This window comes from Vanacampus margaritifer, chromosome 18, assembly GCF_051991255.1.
Source record: "Vanacampus margaritifer isolate UIUO_Vmar chromosome 18, RoL_Vmar_1.0, whole genome shotgun sequence".
Classification (NCBI taxonomy): Eukaryota; Metazoa; Chordata; class Actinopteri; order Syngnathiformes; family Syngnathidae; genus Vanacampus; species Vanacampus margaritifer.
In genome coordinates, this window is record NC_135449.1 from 1263831 (window position 1) to 1289857 (window position 26027).

The 26027-nt window shown below is 41.9% G+C and overlaps 1 protein-coding gene across 4 annotated transcripts in view; it reads right to left on the reverse strand.

Annotated features, from left to right (window-relative positions):
* The window catches only part of LOC144038697 (adenosine kinase-like), an 88220-nt gene that overhangs the window by 40904 nt on the left and 21289 nt on the right, over positions 1–26027 (reverse strand). For all 4 annotated transcript variants that reach the window (XM_077551379.1, XM_077551380.1, XM_077551381.1 and 1 more), the window contains exons 5-6: positions 7265–7437; positions 3224–3332 (exon numbers count right to left, since the gene is read on the reverse strand). In XM_077551379.1, the coding sequence (XP_077407505.1) occupies positions 3224–3332; positions 7265–7437 (282 nt within the window). The remainder of the gene's footprint in view (positions 1–3223; positions 3333–7264; positions 7438–26027) is intronic.

Sequence of the window (26027 nt, forward strand, 5' to 3'; positions counted from 1 at the left end):
CTCTACAATGAGTGCAAAAAACGAAACGAAAAGTGGAGTGACATTGACAAAAAGTGTTATGATGACAAAAATACATTTTTGGAGTCTATGAACTCAATCGCAGTTCACAGACCATTTCAACTATGTTGCTAACCAAAACTGCAGCAACCCATGGAGGCAAAGGAACAGTCTCAAGCAAAACATAAACAATATAGTAGTAATTGGATTAGCGTTGATGTTGCATTTCCAAACGACAATAACAAACACGTGAGGTGCAATATTAACAATATTGATATTTGGAGAAGCTCATGCATCAATATTGCACGTCATCCTGATATCAAACCATCACGACAGCAATCACAAATTGCGACCCACAATATGGATCAGCATTTGCCAGTCAACGGCAAAAAAGATGGCACATGTTGGCCAAACAATCCGCAGCGTTGAGCTTTCGAATTGAATTTTGCAAAGTGTCGCAAACGACGCTGGCTGTTTTGCTAGCCGGCGCTTATTTAGCCGCTGCCCGGCGGGGGCCAGTTGGCAGAGGGCGGCCGGCGTCTCCTCCATCTCTCCTTGGCTTATTTGTGACCATCTGCGCCCCGCCGGTAATTAACGGGGCCTTTTTACAGCCAATTGTTTTGCTCGTCTACTGCCCGCCCTCGCCATCATCCTCGCAGACATGCAGGGATGCTCCATTATAGGGGGGAAAATAACAATTCGTTTGACAAAACAAATGTTTAAACCTAAAAAATATTAAGACAAATAAAAAAAATTGAAAAAAAGGCAAATGTTAAAACAACTAAAAAAAAATTCTTAATAATCTTTTTTTACTGTGTTGCAATTGTGGAGCGTAATCATTGAAATTGTAATTGAATTTCCGATCATTTTTTTTTCAAATCGATTTGGTTGTGACGGTGCATGGCAAGCGGGTTCATTCAAAGTGTCACGCCGAAGGATGCATGCGGCCGGCGCAGATCAAATTACAGGGCAAAGCGCTCGGTGCGAAGAAAAACAAGCCGGCGGTGATGCTGCAGAGTGGATAAAAGAAGAACATGGGGGGGGGGGGGGGAAGGGGGGGGGGCAGTGGCATTGAGAGGAAGGACGTGAGGGAGGGAGGGAGGCTAACTGGGCCAGCATGAACACATCATCCCGAGCAATTACAGTCACTCACACAATACGTCAATACGTCCGCCTCCCCCGGCCGGCGTTTTTTTTACCGCGCGGGCTGCGACTAAATGGCAAAATCGGCGCGCATTGTTTGATCTCGCCACAAGGTATCGATTTCATTAGCGTCCGCCAGGGGTGAGAGAAAACATCCATATTGGCTTGTAACGCACGGATTTCTTTTATGATACAGTATCGATACAGTTGTCCGATGCCGGTGCGATTGTTCCGCGTGTGTGTGTGTGAGTGATAGAGATTGATAGGATCGTTTTCGGTGGCAATTTTGTAAAGTGTCAAATCTGAACAGCCTGACTAAACATCTGCATCATCTCCTTTTGTCTCCTGACACAAGTCTGGCCACACCAGCATCAAATGTGGATATTATGCTTGTCACTCTCCAGTCTGTTAGTGAGTGAACGCTGTGAGCGATTCCGCACCCCCGTCACCCCCCCCCCCCCCGCCCATCCCCATCCTCTCCCGCCTTTGTTATTCCTCTTTGTGCAATGCTTTGCCTAAGGAGCCACATTTCCTAGCAACAGCCTGCCAGCGAGCGTTTGGCAGAGCTTCAACATTCTCTCTCTTTGTGGGAAACGCCAAGCGCTTCCTGCCTGCCTGCCTGCCTGCCGGCGCCGCTTCCGCCACCAGCCATGATGAAGATGAGGAAGAGGAGGATGCGGATCCATATAAGGAGTACGGCGGCGGTTGCGCACGTCGCGATGGTCATCACATTTGGGATGTGGACGGGAAGGAGTTGCTCAAACGCCCATTTGAGGCCCACTTTGAACCCCCGCAACCCGCAATTCAAATCCCACGGAAGCTCCCCCCCCCCCCCACACCTCCCCATTTAGCTCAGCTGCCAAATGACAGAATGTGCCATGCTTGCTAATAAGACAGCAAGGCTATATAAGGAGGGGGCACATCTTTGGGGAAAAAAAAATGATACATATATAAATAAACTATATAAACCTTCCTAAATTGTACAACCATAATCAATGTCAGTATCAATATTATATTGAAATATTTAAAAATTTTTCCCCGACTTGTGATTTTCCATACAATTCACCAAATTACACTCTAAAAAGAGAATTGTTGACCAATTTAATACAATTGCTTCAAGTGGTAATACATGATTGGATTAATTATATATAGATATATATATGTGGAATTAATTAAATTAATCCAAAGTGATACAAACATTTAATTAAATTAATCTAAAGCAATATATATATTAAATTATATATTCAATTAAGTGATAATTGAGATATATATATCAATTATAATTAATAGTGATATATATTAAATTAATCAAATTAATCCAAAGTGAATATATTGAATGTAATTAATTATGAGTTCATTAAATTTAATATATTGACTTTGTATTATTTTAATTCAATCGTGTGTTATATATTAAATGATATATTCAATTAATTAAGTGATAATTGAGATATATATATATCAATTATAATTAATAGTGATAGATATTAAATTAATCAAATTAATCCAAAGTGAATATATTGAATGTAATCAATTATGAGTTCATTAAATTTAATATATTGACTTTGTATTATTTTAATTCAATCGTGTGTTTACCACTTGAAGCAATTTTATGAAGTTGGTCAACAATTCTCCGTTTAATGCTAAATCGGTTCAACAATTCTCTTTTTGGAGTGTCGGGTGTCGGGGGAGGAACACTGCGATCTTTTTGGATTGTTTTACAGCCTGGATTGGGTAACAAACTGGAATGTGGCGACCTTTCCAAGGCAGAGAAAAAAACACACACACCGATCTGCTTGAATTGGGAGGAAAAATCTCAACCGAGAGAAATGAGACGAGCATCCTGGCGTGTCGACATTTGCTGGTGTGTCTCGAAAGCACATTTGACACTTGAGCAGCACCCGATTGTTTGCCCGGCGTCGGTCTTCAAAAGGGACAAATGGAAACATTCCACCGACAACAATGCGGAGGCAGGCGGCGAGCGAACGGAGCTGCCGGGTAAAAACGGCTCATTTGACTGCATAATGCAGACGTTGACAGACACTTGTGGCCAAGTAGAGCGCACAATGGCCATGTTGACACTCACGGCGATGTAGTAGACTTTGGCTTTGGTCGCCAGCTCCCAGTTGCTTTCCAGGTCCAGATGTTGCTCCTTCTTGTAGCACTGCGCTGCGGCCAGGTTGGCCACCAGGGACCTGCACGACACGCGTCACGTATGTGAGCAACTTCAGGAAACGGACATATTGGCTGCGTCGCAATTCATCATTACCGCATACTCTGCATCACCGTCAGAAATATTAGACGGGGAAGTTTGACATTTCTCCTTAAAATTACTGGCAGTTTTCTATTCTTCTAGTTTGGCTTTTCTAGTTCCTGATCATAAAACGGCCACGAGGGGGCAGCAGATACTGGTTTCGCCCACCGTCGTGAGAACCGATACCTTGAAATAAGGCCTGCAAAAAACTGTACAAATAGTTACGAGCGTAGCATAAATAGTATAATAATTATTTTCTCAAAAAGGAAAACTAGTTATTTGACGCTCATTTTAACTCTTTGACTGCCAGACGTTTTCAGAAAAGGGATGCCGTGGGTGCCAGCCGATTTTAAGCATTTTGACTGATCTTTCAAGGTCCATAGAAAATTATGTGTTTGGACTATGGAAACACACATACTACCCAAAAAAGATTGGACTCTCATCTTTCATCAGAAAAAAAAAAGTTTGTTTCTACCTTATTCCGTTTTTCAGTAATCCACAATAGAAAATGGTTAGTTTCACCTCTGTTTTGAAACAAACGTCTTTTAACGTCTTTGGCACTCCTCCATAGGATTTTACTAAACGTTATTTAACGTTTTTGGCAGTCAAAGAGTTAAGACCGATACCACAGCAAGCATGCACTCATTGATACACAGTATTGAAACCACTAGTATTTTTGACGGGTAAAATTTCATTTACGATTTTTTTTACCTTTCTTTCAAGTGCAGATGATGATTTGACCAATGTGTAAAAATGACGCAGTATAGCGCCAACTACTGCCAAGGAGGACTCACTTGATGTCAGATTTTTTATTTTTTTTTTACTTGTATATCGGTAGATGTAATCGGCAGCCTCCATGAGTACCCGATTAATTTAAGGTGGTAGTTATTCGATGCCTGCTATCAGGCTTTTTGCTTCATTGTAACCGTCCATTCATCCATCCTCTGGATACCGTTATCATTTTGAGGGGGGGGGGGGGGGGGTTGTGGGGTGGGGGGGGGAGATACAGTCACAGCATCAATATTATTATAGTCACAACACTGATGTTTTGACTGGTGTGTATTGATTGATATTATATAGCAACACAGAACGATCCAATTGTGTGGCAAAATGTGTTTTTACAGCTGCCAACACGGAAGAGCCCCAACGCGAGTGCGGGTGAAAAAACAAGTAGCACACGATGATCACTTGAGCTGCGAGTGCTGATGTTGGTGGTTAGTTGGGAGTGGCGCATATAAAGAGAGGCAGGTGGCATTATCTTAACACGGGCCATTAGCTGGCAGCCCCCCCTCTTTATGAGCGCCCATCAAAGTGAGTGCAACAATCAGAGCTACTTGATGAGAGCAGGTGCCGCAACACAAAGCGCTTTCGCCGGCGCATTTCGGGAATTTCAATGACGAAAGAGCAGATGAGATGCGAGGGCTGCGAAATGCAAGCAATGAAAAGTAGGCAGGCATCGCACTTGATTCCCTGCATTTGGGTCCCTCATCCGTTCACGTTCCACCCTGAATTTTTCCACTTAACAACTCTTTGACTGCCAAAAACGTTAAATAACGTTAAGTAAAATCCTATGGAGGAGTGCCAAAGACGTTAAAAGACGTTTGTTTCAAAACAGAGGTGAAACTAACCATTTTCTATTGTTGATTACTGAAAAACGGAATAAGGTAGAAACAAACTTTTTTTTTCTGATGAAAGATGAGAGTCCAATCTTTCATTTGGTAGTATGTGTGTTTCCATAGTCCAAACACAACATTTTCTGTGGACCTTGAAAGATCAGTCAAAAATGCTTAAATCGGCTGGCACCCACGGCATCCCTTTTCTGAAAACGTCTGGCAGTCAAAGAGATAATCAATGTCAATATTTTATTCAAATTTGGTATTTTTTATTTACATTTTTTTTTTGGGGAGGGGGGGCAGGCAGACCCATTTTTTGTGGAAAATGCTTATTGGAGGTTTAGATTTTTTTAATTTTTTTTTAAGCTTTTATTGTTGAATGCATTAGTGCTTGGTGGAGGGAGCTAATCCCCATTTTTCATTGAAAACGCGTGTTGGCCATTTAAAAAAAAAAAAAGGGATGTTTACAATATCAGTTTTGGATAGCAGAAGATTTGCAAACACAAATCTGCATGCGAGTATGTGTTTCAATAGTCCAAACACATCATTTTCTGTGGACCTTGAAAGATCAGTCAAAAATGCTTAAATCGGCTGGCACCCACGGCATCCCTTTTCTGAAAACGTCTGGCAGTCAAAGAGATAATCAATGTCAATATTTTATTCAAATTTGGTATTTTTTATTTACATTTTTTTTTTGGGGGGGGGGGGGGCAGGCAGACCCATTTTTTGTGGAAAATGCTTATTGGAGGTTTAGATTTTTTAAAATTTTTTTTAAGCTTTTATTGTTGAATGCATTAGTGCTTGGTGGAGGGAGCTAATCCCCATTTTTCATTGAAAACGCGTGTTGGCCATTTAAAAAAAAAAAGAAAAAAATAAAAGGGATGTTTACAATATCAGTTTTGGATAGCAGAAGATTTGCAAACACAAATCTGCATGCGAGTATGTGTCCAATAGTCCAAACACATAATTTTCTGTGGACCTTGAAAGATCAGTCAAAATGCTTAAATCGGCTGGCACTGGCGACATCCCGTTTCTGAAAACGTCTGGCAGTCAAAGAGTTAAACATGACTCAGATCCAACTTCCATTCATCTTCCAATGAAACAAAACACTAGAAAATTATAAACAAAAAGTTGAGTGTGATTTCTCTGGCAATTTTCCAGCAACAAGGCGCGATTGCCCTGAGAGAGAGAGAGAAAAAAAACAACCATTTTGATTCCGTTAAGCCATCTCAAGCAATACGAATAACTTTGGATTCAAGTCCAATGGCGGACTCGTCGGAAGGATTTGAAGGCATCAGCGGCTGTCAGTTGAGTGACCTTTGCTGTCGTCTTGCAAGCTGAGGAAGACCCGCAAGAAATCTTCTGCCGCCGGTCGGCCTCAACGCGCCGCGTGACCTTTTCACGCGTCGCCCATCAACATCGGACAAGCGTGCCCCCGCCGAGACCATCGAGCAAGGCAGTGAGCAGGCTGACTGAGCGTCATGGATGGCAATTTCACATCTTTTAGCCCCGTGTAGTGTTTTGTATCAGGGTTGGAATAGTTGGGGATTTTTCATTATAGATTTGACTTTTTGGTTTTTTAATGTAGTTAGTTTTAATTTGTTTTTAGTGTAGTTTTATTTTTTTATATAACACGTTATTATTTAAAAAAAAAAATATATATATATATATTTAAGGAGTATTTACGACAGAGGGCCACGTATAATTTTATTTTATTTTTTTACATATTCAGAGGGCAAAAAACTACTAAAAAAATTTACTCATAAATTTCCGAGTTTTTTAAGTTGCCGATTTGAAAAAAAAAAAAAAAAGTCTTCCCCCCCCAAATCTGACACTTTATAAAGTGGCAAATTTGCGAGTTTTTTTCTCAGAAAAATAAAAAATATTTAGAGGTGGCCCTAATACGCCTAGCAAGTATTTGATGAGTGCAAGATAAAAAAAAAAAAAAAAAAAAAGAAGAAAAAAAAGGTCCAGGTACTGTAGTGTGTAATTAAGTAAGGAAATTACAATTCTTAAATGATTGCTTGACATTCCTTCTTCTGTACGGACGTATTGAAATAAATATGTTTAAAATAAATCCTGAAAGCTCATGTATGATATTAAGTGGCAAAGACAAAAACGAAGGACACGTTCACTATAATTACGACGAGTTTTAGGAACGTAAGATAATAATAGACGGATTTGTCTGTTAGCGCTCGGGAGCGCAGTCGGTCTCTTTCCACGCATGTTGAGTTAAAAGGTTTTGTGTGGCGTCACGCACCGGTTGTCGCCGGTGATGCAGGCGGCGCAGGTGCCGGTCGGCTCCTGGTTCTGCTCGTAGTAGCGGGCGTCCACGTGCGCCTCCTCCGCCTTCTTCTTCAGGATCTCGCCGAAGCGGTCGGTGCCGATGCAGCCGAAGAAGGTCGCCACCTTGTGGGGCTTCTGGATCATCCACTGGGGCCAGCAAAAAAAAACAAACAAACACGGAAAGTGAAGTCTCACGGATTTGGTAAAATACTGCAAGATTGGTTAAAATCTGCTTAAATTCAATGAGATTTGTTGAAGTCTCGCAAAATACGCTGAAATGGAGATTTTTTTTTTCAGTCTTCTGAACTACGGTGAAATCTCTCAAAAGATTTTCGAAGTCTCGCGACATTTGTTGAAGACTTGTAGAACCTGCCGAGATCTCAACAATATATGACAAAGTCCTGCAAACTTCTTTCCAGTCTCCTGAAATATGTTGAAGTCTAAAAAAAGTCTACTGCAATATGTTCAAATCTGGGATTCGTTGAAGTTTTGTGATGTTTTCGAAGTCTCACATAATTTGTTGAAATCTCACAAGATTTGTTAAAGTCTCGGGAAACAAAATGTTGATTGAATCTCATGGGATTTGCCGAAGTCTCATGGGATTTTTCCAATTGTCATGAAATGTGGCAAGTATTGTGACATTTGTTAGTCATACATAACTTTCTGACGTGATTTTTTTTGTTTTTTAAACTCTCAAAATTGTGAAGTAAATGCAATCATTTATAATAAATATTTGGTTGTTTTTTTTTTTTGTCCACTGTTGCGATGGCGTTGAACTGAAAAGAGGGTGCAGGTCCAGAGTGTCATTTCCACTCCTCTTCCGATGCCATCCATCCCCTCGCCGCTTCCATCCATCCCCTCGCCGCTTCCCCGCCCGCCGCCGGACGTAAAACGTGCACGCGCAAATTGGCGGCGAAAGACAACACAAGTGCACACTCTTCTTCTCGGTCTTCTTGCTGGAACCTTCTTTGCTGCGGGCGCCTCGCACTTATCAAGGTCAGCGGCTCGGGTACACGTCAAGTCCAATCTGATTCTCCCGTCGCCGTGATGAGCTCCCCCCCCCCCCACCACCCCCGTCCAAGGTTAGGCTGTAAATAACGACATGTGCCGGCCCCACTCAGGTGGGAATACATGACGGCCGCCGGCGCGCTGACTCCTCCCCCCCCCCCCCCCCGACATCAAGCCACCGCTGTCCCTCTGATGACAGCCTGGTGAAACACAGCAGTGGCCTTCTTTTCCTCCTCCTCCTCCTCGTCTTCCTCTCCCTCCCTGTGACCCTCGGCTGTACTCTCACTGCCAACTCAGCTTGTCATTTTGCAGGGTCGTTAACGGGCACACACACACTAACGTGCGCATGAGTACACGGCGCGCCCACGCACAGAAAAAGCCTGACAAACACACACACACACACACACAGAGATTAAAAACACCTCTGCTTTTTGCCAGAAGCTGCCTTCCTACACTAATAAAAACAAAAGCAGCAAGAGATAAGGAGAAATTTATATGTGTCTATGTATGTTTCCACCCTGGAGACAAACCATTTCCATTCACAGATTATGTGTGACGATGTTGTTTTTTTCAGCTTTCAAAGGGGATGGAAAATTTCTGCTAAATTTCCGTGGCAATTTAAGAAAGGAAATGATTTTGGAAGTACTCCAAATTGGAAACTTTCCATGGGGGGGATGAAGAGGGAATTCTGGGTAATTTTGTAACTGTTAGGATAAACATTTGGGTTTAGTCATAAGCAAAACATTACATTTATTTTCCATTACAGCCAACCTTCAATTTGGTCAATTCCTGTTTTACGCCATTGAATAATGTCAATGTTTCTGACTTTAACTCATTGACTGGCAGACATTTTCACTGAAGCAACCCCCTTTGCTCCCGGTTGTTTTACTGGATTTGGACTGATTTTGCAAGGCCCACAGAATATTGTGTTCTATGGCTATAAAAACATGGAACCTACCAAAAATCCCTTCTTTCATCAGGAAACAAAGTATATTTCTATCTGTTTCCATTTTGCAGCAATTAGCATTAGCATATAGCTAAGTTACATCATGATTCACAAATCTGTTTAAAACCATGGGGAAAAGACCTTTTTGCAACATGGCCCTGGCTGAGCTCCTATACCCTCCTGCCACCTGCTGGCTTTTTTTGTAATAACTACCATTGCTTCAAGCGTCCTCTTCAGTTCAGAGGCTGCATCAAAGCCTTCTGTATGCTTTAGCATACATTTGTTTTGTTTTGTTTTTAAACGTATAAATGCGTTTTTGGGACCATGCTAATGTTTAAAATAGAACACATTTATGTGTAAATGAGAAGAGCTCCCAAAAACGTATAAATATGTTCTTTCATGAAAGACTACAGCAATCAGTGAGCCAATTACTCTTGATATGCTGAAATCAGAGGATTAGGACAATTTTACATTTAAAAAAAAATGGCTCCAAATGATTGCTCGCTTATTAAAATAGTTGTCGATGAATTTGATAATTGATTACTCAATTTTGACAGCGCTAGTGTGAATCAGTTGAACATAAATTCTGTATAAATGGCAACAGGTGGATACGCAGCTTAAATGAACATTTGTTCTAGCAGTTACGGCCACTGACTTATATCTGTCATTACAAATGTTCACACGAAATACTGGAATTGAATTGGATCATTTCCTGCACTGCTGCAGTGGTTTGCGAATGGCTGCCTTCAAGTGTAACGACATCCAAGAGTATTAAAGCCGGTTAACTAAACCCACAACATACAAGCACCTTTCAAAGAGCAATCAGCGTACTTGAGAAACGCCTCCCCCCGCATCTCGGTCTCATCTGCTGCTTGATTTCACCGGCGCGGCCCGCCTGGGTAATGAAGTCGCCTGCATGCGCGTTGGCCCGATCCCGCCCGGGGCGCTGTGCTATAATTGGGCTTGTGACAAAGCATGAATAGCCAGGAAGCAGTATTGGTTGACCCCTCGCTGACTTTACCCCCACCACCCCCCCCCCCACTCACCCCCTCTCTGCAAACGGCGGCGGCGGCATTATGGGATGATGCTGACGGATTGTCTGCAGGGTGTACTTTTGTCTTTACGAGAGTAGGAAGCAGGGGTTGAATCCATTAGTGAACGAGTTGACTGTACGACGTCGCATCAACATTCAACAGCATTCATAGGTTGAAAAATAAAAAAAATGGCATGACTTCTGTATTAAGCGGATTTTCACTAATCATGGGTTAGGTTAGGCCTAGAATAGACAATATTACATTCCGCTGGTATGATAACTGTGAGCAAAATATTGCAGGATCACGGTATGAATATTATTATTTGAAATATTTGGGTAAATAAAGACGGTACTGTATTTAATTTCCATTGAAAGCAATCTAATTTATTTTGAACAAAATATTTGGTACAGAAGAAAAATGTACCATGTTGCGTTTGAATAAATAATAATATTTTTTCTACAGAAAAAAATTAAATAATAATAATAATAATAATAATAAAAAATTTAAAAAAAATGTTCACTTTTTTTTCCTGTCTTAACAGACCCATAGGCTACTCATATTGTTCTTGGGGCTAACTAGTGCCCACTGGAACTTTTTTTTTTTTTCGGATAATGTAAATGAATGAACAGAACAAACAGTGTGTCTTACTGACAGCCAGTATTTGCGTTATTGAAACCTCGGCTTTCTAAAACCGGGTTAAACCGTCAAAGCGGTAATCAGCCCATGCCTAGTCTGGAACATAACTCACTTTTGTGAGATTTTTTCTCACGTAAAATATGTGCCTTGGCGCAACAAAGGTTGGGAAACACTGCTTTGAGCTATTTAAACTGCTTTTGTGTGTACATGACGACATCATCACAGTCTCAGCTCCCCTCCCCCCCGCCCCCCGCCCCCGCCCCCCTGGGCTCAATGTGTTCTCAGAGTTCTCGGGAATCATTTCTGCACTATTAATGATGCAATTCCAATGTAATGAAGCTCTAAAGGGGAGCTTGACAGAAGACTCCCAAAGCAAAAGCGGCGACAGCTTCTGGAGGTGGCCAGGAAGCTCTCCAGCTCTGCACGCTGCAGGGGAGGGGTTGGGGGGGGGGGGGGTCAGGGTGCATTTCACTGCAGGTTTCAAGTAAATAACCACACGTGGGACGAGTAAAAGGATGTTGCATATAAAATGAGAAAGCTGTCATTTATAAGTAGATAAGTAGCAAGAGCTGCGACCTTCCCGCACGCTTTGCGCTTTCAAAATAAAATCTGTGAGCCATGAAAAAGAGGTAAGCTGTGTTTTAGAATCAGTTACAGTTCAAACAAGTGATAAGTGCAAAAACATTCACCGTCCATGGAAACCACTATTGCAGGCGGTCATGACATTCGACGGCTGAGTGCGTGCGTGGGTGCGTGCGTGCGTGGGCAGCGACTTCAACATCCCGGCGAGCGACGAGCACACAAAACATCTGCTTTCATATCGTCTGCACCTTGACGGAAAAGGCCACTTTTACATTTGACTTTGACAAGCAGGACACTCGGCTCGGAATATAAATGGTCCTACAGGAACAGGTAAAAAAAAAAAAAAGAAGAAATACAAAAAAAAAAGAAGAAAAACAACACCCTGCTATCGAGTTACGGGCGTCTTTATGTCCTCTGCAGACGTGGCCGGGTGGAAATATTAACGACGACGAGCTTCTCCGCTTACGTTTGTCTGCGCAGGTAAGCAAAAAAAAAAAAAAAAAAAAAAAAAAAAAGACAGCTCTTAGCCGCTGCCTGACCTTGAGACAGACGTCCGTCATTCAATCAGCTCGCTCGCTCTGCGTTAAAGCCGCCTATCATTTTTGCGCTAATCGAGCGGTTGTTCACGCACGACGAAACGGTTTCCTTTACACATAAAAAGGAGTTCATCCAATGAAATAAAAAGGAGAGCATACATACTGTCCATTCTTAATAGTGGACGCGCAAGTCATCCTGTCACATGGAAACGCTCTTCTCGACTTTATTTCTAAATACATTCAACATGCTTGAAGAAGATTGCTTTTTGGGGGCGTGGCTAAAACGAGGACCAGTGACGCAGAGTCAACTCTTCCCCATAATACAAAAACTTGAGCGCCTTTGTTCACGTCAGTTAATTAGCTTTACTGTATAACTTTTTGTGTTTTGTAATTGGAATTTTTAAAAAAAATTTTTAAACACAATTTTACATTTTTATACTTTTCCCCCACACTTTGGAACCATTTCCATAAATTTGTTTAAAAAAAAATACACTTTTCATAAAATGTGCACAGTTTTATCAAGTGTTTTTTTTTAAATATTTATTTTTATTTGTTCCACATTTTTTTTCAATTTCCAAAAAGTAAATTTGGTGAAATACGTGTTTCACTTTTTTGTGTGTAAATTCTTTTTTTTAATTTTATTATAAGATTAAAATATTCAGTAATTTTATATTCACTTTGTTTCACATATTTTAAACATGTACAATGTGAAACAATTTAACATTTTAAAATTTTCAAAATATTTAAAATTAGTTAAAAATTAATTAAAAATGTGATATGTGGTACATATGTAATCATTTCTCAAATCCACATTTTTGTATTTTAAAAAAAATGTTCAAATGCAAATTTTGATGACATGGTAAACAAAGTGTTTCTCAAGTTTTTTTTTTCTTTTTGGAATTGTGTTTACATGTCTGAGTTCTAGTGAGGTTCTGAAGCAGTCAGACGAAAGCCCGCTTTCCCCCTCATCCATTATCTGTTATCCAGCAGGTATTTTTCTGTTTTGCTGACAGCTTACGGCGAGAAGAGCGGCGGCGGCGGCGGCGGCGGCGGCGCATCGTGACACGTTAAAAAACTTTGGATTTATCGCTCCGATAACCTTCCAGATTCCTTTTGGCTGGTGCCGGCGCGCCAGACAACACCACCGGAGCCATCCATCATTCACACCCTGCCTCGCCCCCAACCGCCTCAACCCCCCCACATGTGAGCCGCCGGTGATAAATTAGCCGCCGCCCCGTCTCCCGTGAAAAATAAGGCAGTTAATAGCAAGCCATAAAGAAGGAAATTCGTATCATCACTTCAAGCGAATAATAAACGGTGAGATGCGATATGGCGAGAATGCGTCGTAATTCTGCTCTCGTTAACGCGCCGCCGGACTCTGCCGGTAAATCACCGCACTTGAGCAAAACAAATGGAACAACATCTTTACATCCGCGAGGGAGTCAATCCATCATCGGGTAAACAAAGATAAATGTCATCTTTAAGACGGTAAACAGCAGCGAGAATCCGTCGAGTAGCGTCAAGAGTCGCTTTCGCCTGGATAAGATGCCGCTTTGGCACATTTGTCCGGGTCGCTGTTCGGTACAAAAGGCAAAGAACAAATATTTCACCTTGAAAGGTGCTTTCAGAGCCGTAGCACGTGCCCGTGTCTAAGCGGATGTGCTACATCCAACATGTACCATTCCTGTTAAATAAACAAATAAAAACAAAATAAATTTAAATTTATTATTAGTATGGGATTTTTTTTTAATGGGCTTTAGGTGAACTGATGAATACACACACGCTCGCACGCACGCACACACACACACACACACACACACACACGCACGCACACACACACACACACACACACACACACACACACACACACACACACACACACACACACACACATACACATACTCACCCACATACAAAAAAAAGGGTATATATATATGTGTGTATATATATGTGTGTATATATATATGTATATGTATTTAAAAAAAAAAAAAAAAAACATTTATTAAATTTTTTTAATTGATTTGTTGGTTTAAAAAAAAAAGAAAAAAAAAGGAGAGCAATGATGATGTCAAATCGAATGAACAATACTGAGCTCTCCTGTAAAGAAAAAAAAAGGAAAAAAAATAAAAATAAAAAAAATTTAGCTCATATCTTTTATTTTTGAGCAAAATTGTTTTTAATTGATTCTTAAAAAAAAATTTTAAAATTGGTAGTGGTACTTGTTTTAGATTTGACAAACCAAAAAACAATTGTATATTTCTGTTACACTTTTTATATTTTGTAGATTTTATTCCCTTAAAAAAATCTGTAAATTTTTTTTTAAAAAATTGCACTTTTTGTGCATTTTAATATTTTTAATTAGATTTTTTCAAAATCACACTTTGTTTCATATATTTATATATAATACATATATTTTATTTATATTTTCCAGAAAATCATAGATTTTTTATTTTTTTTTTACATTTTCTTAATTCTCAAAACAGCCGTTTCATAATTTGTAAGTTAAGTTGAGTAAAAACTCCACCAGGCCCCGCCTCCTAAAGCTATAAGCATGTTGATAGACAATATGTATACACAAGTTTATCACACAATACGTACATCAATACACTTTTTTTGCATTAAAATGTTTCTGATGTATTTAAAAAGTGGGTTTGACTCGTTTTAAGTATTTTTTTGATATGGTTTCCCATAAATTGCTAGACAAACAGGTTGACTGTAATTGGCTGTTAAGATGAAAGGAAATGTGCAGATTTTTTCCCGTTTTGTTTCCAGCTTCTCGGCCAAGTTTGGTGAAAATCCGCCGTGTCGAGGATGAAGACCTCCCTGGCGGAGGTAACAAACGCAAACGTGTGCTTGCTAACGCGTTGCTTTCCTTTTCACAAAGACCTCCTTCTTCCTTCAAGCCATTTCTCACAGCGCTCGCCCACTCGAGAGGCCTCCAGGCAACATCGTAACGCAATCTCTTGCTACAGGTGGACATTCTCAGGAGGGGGAACCCCCGTTTTCCGACACCAGATGACGCGGGGGGGCCCTCACAGTTTTCCCTCCTCTGCGAAAGGCTCGAAACGTAAATTCAGACGGTGCTATAAATCAAAATATAGATTTTCAGCCGGCCCGCACTTTCCCGGGAAGGGCTGCAATAACAATGTCATCCGAGTCGGCCTGGTTGCCATTAATGCGCTTGGCCCGCGTCCACGTCGCGGCCGACGCGGGCCCCCCCCCCCCCCTCCCCTCCGCGTGTCGGCTGTGTTTTACAAAAGCCGACAAGAGGCGATGGAAACGTTACTGACCTATTTAACGCTTGGCATGTTAAAGGCACGAGGAGCGCATTTCCAAACGCTCGGCGAAAAATGAGGCGGCGCTCGCCAGATAAAACACCCGCACCGGCCAACGATGTTAATGCCTGCACTTTGTGGACGGCCAGGAGAAGACAATGCGCTCCAGTTAAACGGAACCCGAGTGAATCATGTGATTGCTATTTAGATTATTGCCGGCCGCGCCAGCGAGGCCGTCCCGCTGCCAGAAAGTGAATTTGATCTAATTCATGTGTGTTCGAGCGAGCGCTGGAAAACGTCAAGACGGGCGCGCGGGGCCCAAGACTGATTGACCCGCCTCCCACTTTTCAGGACTGCTGAGGAGCTTTGATAATAACTTTCATACCGCAATAAGAGACCCGCCAAAAATTCTGGACAATCCTGCTTTTTGCTTCATGGGCATTAATGTGGGCAAATTAACACGTACTCCCCAAGGCCAAGCCCTAAACCCAACCGGAACCGGAACACTAAGACATAAGACTTCCCCCCCGGCAGTGACAACATATTCCCCATAACAGGGATGTGATTTGACCAAAGTGAAATTATCGGAAAATTTAGCCGGGGGTCTGGGGGCCGCTGGCACCCAGCTAGGTCCAAAGCCCCCCGGAGCTCATGGGTTTTCCGTGTTTTTAAGTACTTTCAATGCACTCACATGACAAAGAAATAGACAAAACAACAGCATAAATTTTCAATGTATATTGAACTATCCCATATAAAATGGCAGTTTTAGTCAACTCAAAATCAGTCACATTCAAAAACATTGGACTGCCTTTGCTTTTAAAAACTATCACTGAGAATATCATCATATCTAACTAATGTGATTACTAAGTTAACACATAAATAATGTTGAAGAGTTCAAATTTCATGAACAAATAATTGTATCATGACCAAATGAAAAGTAACTCATATTAGAGCATACCACAAATGTCTTTGTTATAGCAGAAGATGTTATCTGTCGGAGTCATGTGCATACACAATCAACTACTATAAAAAAAAATAATAATAATTTTTTTTTTTTTTTGGGGGGGGGGGGGTAAAAAAAAAAGCGGAATTCCGCGAATTAGCGGAAAAATCACATCCCTGCCATAAACATGTCTGAACCCTTTAAATTGACCGTCAACCTTAACAGACCTCAAGCCAAACACTAACCCTAGAATTAACGCCTTACCCAAAACCATACCCTTAAACCTTGACCCTACCCTCATACCACTATGAAATCCTCAAGCCTTCCTCTACTTGAAACCTTTATTGAAATCATATCCTTAGATCCTTACCCACTTACCCCCCCCCCCCCCCCCCTGAAATGGTATCGCTACCATTAAAGCAAAACCCTGGCATCACCCTTAGCACCAACACTACCCACACCACAAGCGAAACCGAAACCCATACTAATCCTACCTTAACCCGAGGTAAAAACCTTCATCCTGCGTCCTACACCCTTCGACCAAAAACCTCTAGTGCAGGCTTCGCCAATCCTGGTCCTTGAGAGCCGGAGTCCTGCAGGTTTTAGATGTTTAGATGTATGTTGGAGGACGGAAACACCTGCAGGACTCCGAACACTCGAGCACCAGGATTGGGCAAGCCTGGTCAAATGGTGCGCGGGGGGGCTTCTTCAGTGGTACGCAAATGAATCACTGCCTCAGTACACTTCTGTTATATTTAACTTTTTTTTTTACTTTTATTTAGGTAAAAGTTTGATTTCCTTTTTTTTTTTTTTTTTTTTAATCAGAAAAACGTAACTATCCTTGTACTGTGCTACCCTTCAACGTCAACCCTAACCCTTACCCTAATCACAACCCCTGAAAACCCACAAAAACAAGAAGCCCTTAGCAAAGGTAAAAACAATACAAATCAGATGTTTGTCTCGCCGCCAATTCAACGCAGCGAAAAACAGCAGCAGGCTGTTTTCAGCGCGCAAATGGACTGTAAAGTGCACATTTTTTCACTATTTTTGCTGCGGCGCCTCCTGTTGGCTTTGGCAGCTGGACGGCGACCGGTTGGCCGAGTCTGCGCTGGCCCGCAACTCTTAAAGAGAAGACGCGAGGGTCACGCCGCCAGAGCGCGGGAGTATCCGCTCCAAGTGTTGCGGAAATCTCTCCTAAAAGGTCAATAAACGTCGGCAGGAGGATTGACGGGGGGGGGGGGGGGGGAGCGCGATGGGGGAGTACAAGACGGCAAATCCTCCGTGGGTGTAATCGCGGCTGGAGAGGAACGGCCGCGCTCCGAGCAGCATTGCCAGCCAGACGCGCTGTTGTACTCGTTTTTTGCGGAAAATGCAGCAAGTCGCACAGTTGGGATCAGCGGAAATATTTGCTAAATGTGCTAAAAAAGCGCATTTGAATACATTGACTTTGACTTTTATGATCATAAATTAGCAACGCTAGAGTGCACACCAAAACAAATACATTGGTGGGGGGGGGGGGGGGAGTCATTTAGCAAAACGGCCCCAGTCTATTATACAGTATTGTACTTATTTCAATAAGAAAAAACACGTCACACAAAGTCATTAAATACAACATAAAGAATTTCTGGGGGCAGTAGAATACAGATTTGCAATATTATTTGTCTACATGTGCAGCATTTACACCGCAATTATTGATGCTATTCATTAGCCAACCTATGGCATTCAGTATTGCATGTATTTATATTTATTTATTCATATAACTAATTCAGTAAAAAATAAAATAAAACGCACATTTGCTCCCTGGTGTATTTGAACTTTTTTTTTTTAAATCCATAAATGAGCTTTTTTTCCCCTAATTTTGATCTGATTTATCAGTAATTTTGGTTGTATTAATAGTAAAAGGTTACGATTCTCTTAACCAGGAGAAAAAGTGCTTCATACTGTAAATAACATTCCCTTACTTCCATTGTATTGCATATTTAATCAATAAATTGCAATCTGCCTAAAAATTGTCATATTTCATTAGATTTTTTTTTTTATGCACTAACTCTTTGACTGCCAAAAACGTTAAATAACGTTTAGTAAAATCCTATGGAGGAGTGCCAAAGACGTTAAAAGACGTTTGTTTCAAAACAGAGGTGAAACTAACCATTTTCTATTGTTGATTACTGAAAAACGGAAGAAGGTAGAAACAAACTCTTTTTTTCTGATGAAAGATGCGAGTCCAATCTTTCATTTGCTAGTATGTGTGTTTCCATAGTCCAAACACATAATTTTCTGTGGACCTTGAAAGATCAGTCCATATGCTTAAATCGGCTGGCACCCACGGCATCCCTTTTCTGAAAATGTCTGGCAGTCAAAGAGTTAAAAGACTCAGATATTAAGAACATATCTATATTATATATTGTTATGGTTATTTATTAGCATAGTGCACCCAAAAACTCAAATCTCCAAGTCTGTCGGGCATTCCAACTTGCACATATTGCATGTCGTTGTTATCATTAGTTAATTGAACTTGCAATGAACACTGCACTTGACAAGTTGACACAATAATAATAATCCTTGCATTGGCTCATATTGCCGCGTAATGTCCAAGTGGCAGATTTCTCTCTCTGCACACCAAGACCACCTTCTAATTGCGGACGACGGCAAAAAAAAAAACGGCCCCTGGTGCTTTCCTGGTCTTTCTGCGAGAGCCGTCATGCCAAATTGCAAACAGCTGCCAGCCAGGAAACGCCAAAGCAGCACTTTGTGACTGGCACGGGGGAAGTTACACCCTACTTTGCAACAACATGTTTCGCTGCGGTTCGAGGCCAGACGCGACACACAGATCACGTCGCTCAAAAGAGGCAAAACAAAAGTTCGGGAATGTGACAATTAATCATCGGAGGTCGACGTGACAAATGCGGATTATGTGGCCCGTATGGAGCAATAACAAATGTCAAGTGTTTTTACAGCACAATAATTCATAATGTTCATTCATTCATCACATTATGTACACGGAGGCACTAAAGAGGAATTGTTTAGTATCATAGTCACAATTCAAATATTGCTCTGGCATCATTTTGCAGCACGTTCCTATGTTTAACTTTCATTTAGTCAGTCCATAGCGTTGTCCAATAGAAAAAAATGTACACTGCCGCCATCTTGTGGCATCTAGAGGCAATTGCACACCCAACCACACGGATATGTGCTAGTCATGGATAGAAATACCGTACTAATCGTACTATGCAACTCATCCCAATTATTGTTGGCAATATACAAATATTGTATTGTGTTAGTCTGTGATTTCAACATGAAAATATTCAACCCAGACATTTTCTCTTTTAAGTGAAAATAGTGCAAACTTTGCAGTGGGCTTCAAAGGGCCCAACTGAACAACCCCCGGCGGCCATTCTCCGTCTGCGAAAGGCAGCCGCTCCGCACAGCGCACACCGCCCACTTCCCCGACTTCTAAATGGGTGCTATTTTCATAGCGTAATCGTCGCCGTGACAAAATTCATTATGCTCAAAGGTCTGTTTGCTCTCCGAGTGTTGTGTTTATGTACAGTACATTAGTGCCATATGGAGCCGTGCGTGTGGAAATAGAATAGTCCACGCTGGCCGCAGATGGCGGGATGCAAACATACTCGCTTGCAGATTTGTGTTTGCAAATCTTCTGCTATCCAAAACTGATATTGTAAACATCCTTTTTTTTTCTTTTTTTCTTTTTTAAATGGCCAACACGCGTTTTCAATGAAAAATGGGGATTAGCTCCCTCCACCAAGCACTAATGCATTCAACAATAAAAGCTTAAAAAAATAAAAATAAAATCTAAACCTCCAATAAGCATTTTCCACAAAAAAATGGGTCTGCCTGCCCCCCCCCCCCCAAAAAAATGTAAATAAAAAATACCAAATTTGAATAAAATATTGACATTGATTATCTCTTTGACTGCCAGACGTTTTCAGAAAAGGGATGCCGTGGGTGCCAGCCGATTTAAGCATTTTTGACTGATCTTTCAAGGTCCACAGAAAATTATGTGTTTGGACTATGGAGACACACATACTACCAAATGAAAGATTGGACTCTCATCTTTCATCAGAAAAAAAAGTTTGTTTCTACCTTATTCCGTTTTTCAGTAATCAACAATAGAAAATGGTTAGTTTCACCTCTGTTTAAAAAAACGTCTTTTAACGTCTTTGGCACTCCTCCATAGGATTTTACTAAACGTTATTTAACGTTTTTGGCAGTCAAAGAGTTAAAAATACACTGAACATTTTTTTTACTGCTCCCCCCCAAAAAAAATTATATAAAAAAAATTCCAATAAGCCTTTTCAATGAAAAACTGGGATTCCCCCCCCAAAAAATATATATATTTACATTTTAAAATATTTTCTTTAAATACTGTCGTCTTTTAAAAATGCATTCAACAAAAATATGAGTGTTTTTCACGAGAAATGGAGGCTGCCCCCCCCCCCCGCATTTTAATATTAAATCATTAAAATCTAAATATGTATTTTTTCTATTTACATGCAAATAGGTGAATCCGCTAGTCCCGAACATCTTAATAAATTGAGTTACGAGCTTGGTCACGAAAGGTATTAAAGACTTAAGTCAAGGTATCACTGTGTGGACCCTGTATGTGGATCTCAGCTGGGTCGGGCCTGGCCTGGAGATGGATGACAAAAGTTTCTTGAAGTGCTGAGTGATTGGGCAGCGGGTTTGTTTCTGTGGCAACAGATCTCACAGAGGAACGGCCCGGTGAACGTAAGCCTCCCCTCTTTTGGCTCGTCCTCCACTCTGGACTTTTTTTTAATTTTTTTTTCCCCCTCCATCTTTTCACTCTCCCGCCCACTCGGTGCTGAAGAGGCTGTGACGGCGCTTCGCCTTTTGTTGTGGAGAGGCGAGCACAACGTGTCCTAGTTAAAGCGAGCAAGACAGCCAGCGAGCGCCCCATCTGCCCTGGCATCATTACACAATTACGCCGGCAGGATCCGCCGTTAGTTCCTTTGTGGCGGCCAATTTTGCCAAATGCAAAAGATGGTCTTCAGGTTTTGGTTTTCTTCCTTTCTCGACTGCTGCCCCCCCCCCGCTGCCTGTTAATATCCTCCGGGAGCGGGTATTGATAGCGCGACACGCCGGGGCGAGGGCAAAGAATATCCTCCTGGCAATATTGACTCGCGGGTGCGTGTGCTTGTGTGTAGTTACAGTAAATAAAGCCTGGTGGGGAGAATTTTAAGAAAGCATAATTTGACACCTTAAATCTGGTTTTATACCCTAGTTTGAAATCTTAACAATTACCTCAAACCCTCATTTGGAATTTGTTATTGTGGATGAAATCCTAAACCAAGTTAGTAACGCTGATGCAGGTTTTAAACCTTAATATGAAACCTTATAGTTGGCTTGAAATTGCGGGTGTCAGACAATTACATTTTTTAATCATAATGAATTGCATGCCTTCAATAAGTAACTCACGATTAATCACACATTTTATATCTGTTCTTAATGTAATGTAATAAAATGTTTTTCTTGTTTTCATCCCTTAACATAAAAGTGGGAAAAAAAAATAAACTGATAGAAATATGGCTGCATCTTTTAGTCATTGATACAGTAATTTCATAATAATTCATAAATTTAGTTACAATTAAAAAGATGTACTGTACTGTGCGTGATATTGATTTGTGTTGGTCATTTTTCTGCCACTAGATGGCATAATTGCATTGGTAAGACGTTGCTGACCGCTCAGTGCATTTTTCTTTTCATATTAGGAGCTATCTAATCTTTAACATGAAGTCACTTGTGAAATTGTAAAATACAACTTCACAAATATATGCATTACTATTACATCTATTACAGCTCATTTGGGCGTGGCGTTGCGACTCAAATTCCACCAGTACAGGCTTTCCAATTGCACGTGCGTTAAAAAAATGAGTGAGGTTTAGGGCGCCAAACCCTAATTTAAAACCCAAACCTTAGATTCCAATCTTAATTCATTTGAAACCCCACCATAAACTGAAAACCAAACCCTGATTTTAAACCCCAATATTTGCTTGGAAAGCCCAAAGTTAGCTTCAAAGCCTAATTTCCACTTGAAACCCAAACATAAAAACAATACTGTAGCGCTTTGCTTCATGTTGTGTACAAACGTATACAATTGCTCTGATTAGCGTCGCCATCTAATCAGACTCGCTCAGTCAGGCGTGAAGATGACGAAAGCGCCGCAGAGGTTTTTTTTGGCTGTGCAATTATTAAAAACTCTCACGGTGCTAAACTCAAACTCTAATTATGACATATTATCTTAATTGGCGAGGAGATGCGAATCAACACGAAAGGCGCGGCGGGAAGCGAATACGGCTGGTTTTGACACGCGAGGCTGTCGTAATCCTCGCCTCCGGAGCAGACGACAATCACACCCGACAGACACCCTAATTGTCGTGCGCTCCTTCCGCTTTTATTGTGGCCAACAAAGCTGCTGACAGCTCATCAGCAGCCGCTAATCCCGCGGGGCGCTTTGACGTCCAAATGCGACATTCCCGACGTACTTGGCGTATTGTGACCGCAACGCTGGGAGACACGCAATTCCATTGCTTGTGTGTCGTATCTGCCACTTAACATTTCGCAACGGCTCGAGCACGACTCTCTTGTCATACTAGCGTAGAAACGCTGATATCACTGCAGAGACACAACACAATCAATTTTAATGACAAATGATCAGACGGAAATCTGAAACCCGAATTTTGCCTTCAAATCCTAATCCTAATCCGAAACCCAAGTCCCGGATGTCAACCTAATTTATAGCACACGTCAAATCTTTTAAAACCTTTGAATGAAAAGTGTGATAAATAAAAGCAAGTTAATCAAACACGACCTCCCACTCTTTTCTTAAAATGGGCAGATAAAATGAGATCAGCAGAGGCCCCAGAATTGAACCCTGTGGAACACCAAACGTTATATTCGTCCGATCACTTCCTTTTTTTTTTTGCTCAATATAGTATAAAATGATTCAAATCAAGTAATCACACGATTGTGATAGTGATTTAAATGAGTCGCAGGTCAAGTCAGGTCACGTCAAAAAATCTGTTTGTTTACTTCATATAATCTCGGAATAAGGTTATAAAAGAAAGAAAAACGAAAAGCTTGCTGACAAAGATTTATGTGTCAAAGTCTTCATTTCAGAAAGTACGTGACAACTAGAAGTTGAATGCGTTGGAACCGGCGTCCGATGTTGGGCGACGCGCGATTTGCTCGCTAATTTTGGAAGCGTCTGTTGCCACCAACTGGGACGATTGTCGTAATTGGAGCAGCTTCTCTTTGATAGAGCGGCTCCCATTTCTGCGGAGGTTCTCACAGACGGCTAATTGCAGCGTGTGGCGTGATACGCACATTTAGGGAAACATCAAGAAAATAAGATGCCGACTTTGGATCTGCAGCTGCCGATTGTCTTTTACGAGTTTCATGGCGAAGTTGTTGACAAAAGGGCCGCCGTCACTGAGGTCCTTTTGGGACATGCTTGTTCAGGACATACACGGCAACCCCGATGATTCCCAGAAAAACTCCTCTGTTACGCTTGTCACAGCTGGCAAATTATAGTTTGTGGCATGTAAATGTTTATGAAATCTGATTCGAGAATGTGGCAAGCAGACATTTAGGAAACATCCGATTCTTGACAGAAAATAAAATGAATGACCGACTCTGGGACCGAAGTTCCCAGTCAGGTTTCCGACAAGAAACGGCTCACTTCAATAACCGGATCTGGGGTATGCGCGAACATGTGACTGGCTCGCCAAAACTGAAAAACTCGGAATCCCCTTTTGGCGCTAGCAGCCGATTGCATGTTCGACATTGGTGAATCGAGGGCCCGAGTCCTTCAGGTTTCCCTTCTCCAAAATCCAAATCAGCAGCAAAACCAGCTCAGTGGGCCTAGCGGTAGAGTGTCTCGCCCTGAGACGGACGGGGAGGTTGTGGGTTCAATCCCTGACCGGGTCATACCAAAGACTATAAAATTGGGATCCATTTGCCTCCCTGCTTGAAACTCAGCATTAAAGGGATGGAATTGGGGGGTTAGATCGCCAAATGATTCCCAAGCGCAGCCCCTGCTGCTGCTCACCGCTCCCTCAGCAGATGGGTCAAACGCCGACAGTGGTAGGCTGTCGTGTAAACCAATACAACTCCGATCTTTCCCAAGAAAATCTGTTCTTGGACATTCTGTGTTGGGGGTTACGTTTTGAGTGTCAATTTGGCAACAAAATCGAACCTAGTCTGAGAACCCCGGAGTGTCCTTTTTAGCCTTGTAGTATAAACGCATGCCGGCTCTGAAAAGCAAACGCTGCTCAGGGAACACTTAAGCGCTCTCCGGGGCCAGAAGAACCCGATCTCAGGTATTGCATTGAATCTTGCTCATGTTATCAACATCCGAACATTCCCGCGGTAGGTTGCTTAACGCAATCGGTCCGTGCCCCGGTGGCCTCGCCATCCATGCGCCGGGGGCGGAGGCTTTCAAAATGGAGTCCAAGAGCTCGGGTGAGAGTGCTGTAACTTAATAGGCTTGGCTCACCGATCAAGAGCCTGCGCTATTTCCTGCGGCTGTTACAGGCCAAAGCACAAAAATAAACGTTCCTTTATCGAACGCTCTTTGGCGTAATACACCCCCTGCCCCCCCCCCCCCCCCCCCGAAGCACTATGCTCCCCCCCCCGGCCCACCCCAACCCTTTGCTCCTTGCTGCTATTAATGCAGACTGCTCGGCTCGCCCTCCAGTAAAAGTAAAAGGTTGGCACTTTTTGTGTAAAGGAGCCATTTGTTCAGGTGAAAAGGAAACTTGCACGGTAAGCAGAAGTTGGACAGTTGCGGGTGGGGGTTACGGGCGGGGGCGGGGGGGGTTGGGGGTGTGGCGACAGGATCCCACATTAATCACATGGACTGTACAGCGCGAGGATGTTCATTGAAGAATAATTAGCGAGGGGTTTTATGTTGCGTTATGTGCTCTCGCCGTCAGGTAGACGCGGGCGGCGGAGAAAAAAGGGGATAACCGAGTGAGAGGATCATATTAAAATGTTTGCTGCTTCAACCTTTAACTTGGAGCTTAACCCTGACCTCGGATGGTAATCACAAGTTAATTGCCTGCTGATCTGAGCAAAGGGCGGGGGGGGGGGGGAAGATTTGTGCAGCTACAAAGCATCGGCAATTGGGTGGAGGTTCCTTGCGAGGCCTGGAACGCGTGTTAGTAAGATGAAGATGCGTTCAGGTTTCGTGGTCCTCCTTTGTATTGCTTTTCACAGGAACTCTTTGCCTGCCAGACGTTTTCAGAAAAGGGATGCAAGTCAGTGCCAGCCGATTTTAAGCATTTTTGACTGATCTTTCAAGGTCCACAGAAAATGTTGTGTTTGGACTATGGAAACACACATACTACCAAATGAAAGATTGGACTCTCATCTTTCATCAGAAAAAAAAAGTCCCCTCAACACTCTAGCTCCGCCTCACGTCTTCTACTGACTGCTGCCATCTAGGGGCCAAAAATAGGCATTATACTAACTAGATCTGCTTGATACTTTCAGCACAGCTGGCCAAGGCTTTCCTCCACCAGTTTCCAAAAAACAAAAAAAAAAAAAAAAAACTTGGTGAACGTCTTTTAACGTCTTTGGCCATCCTCCATAGGTTTTTACTAAACGTCATTTAACGTTTTTGGCAGTAAAAGAGTTAAAAGCAATAAAATGTGATATCAAAGCTTTCAACATTTCTATAATCTTTTTGTTAATTTTTTACTGAACTGAACCAAAAAAAAAAAAGTGTTAGTTGCC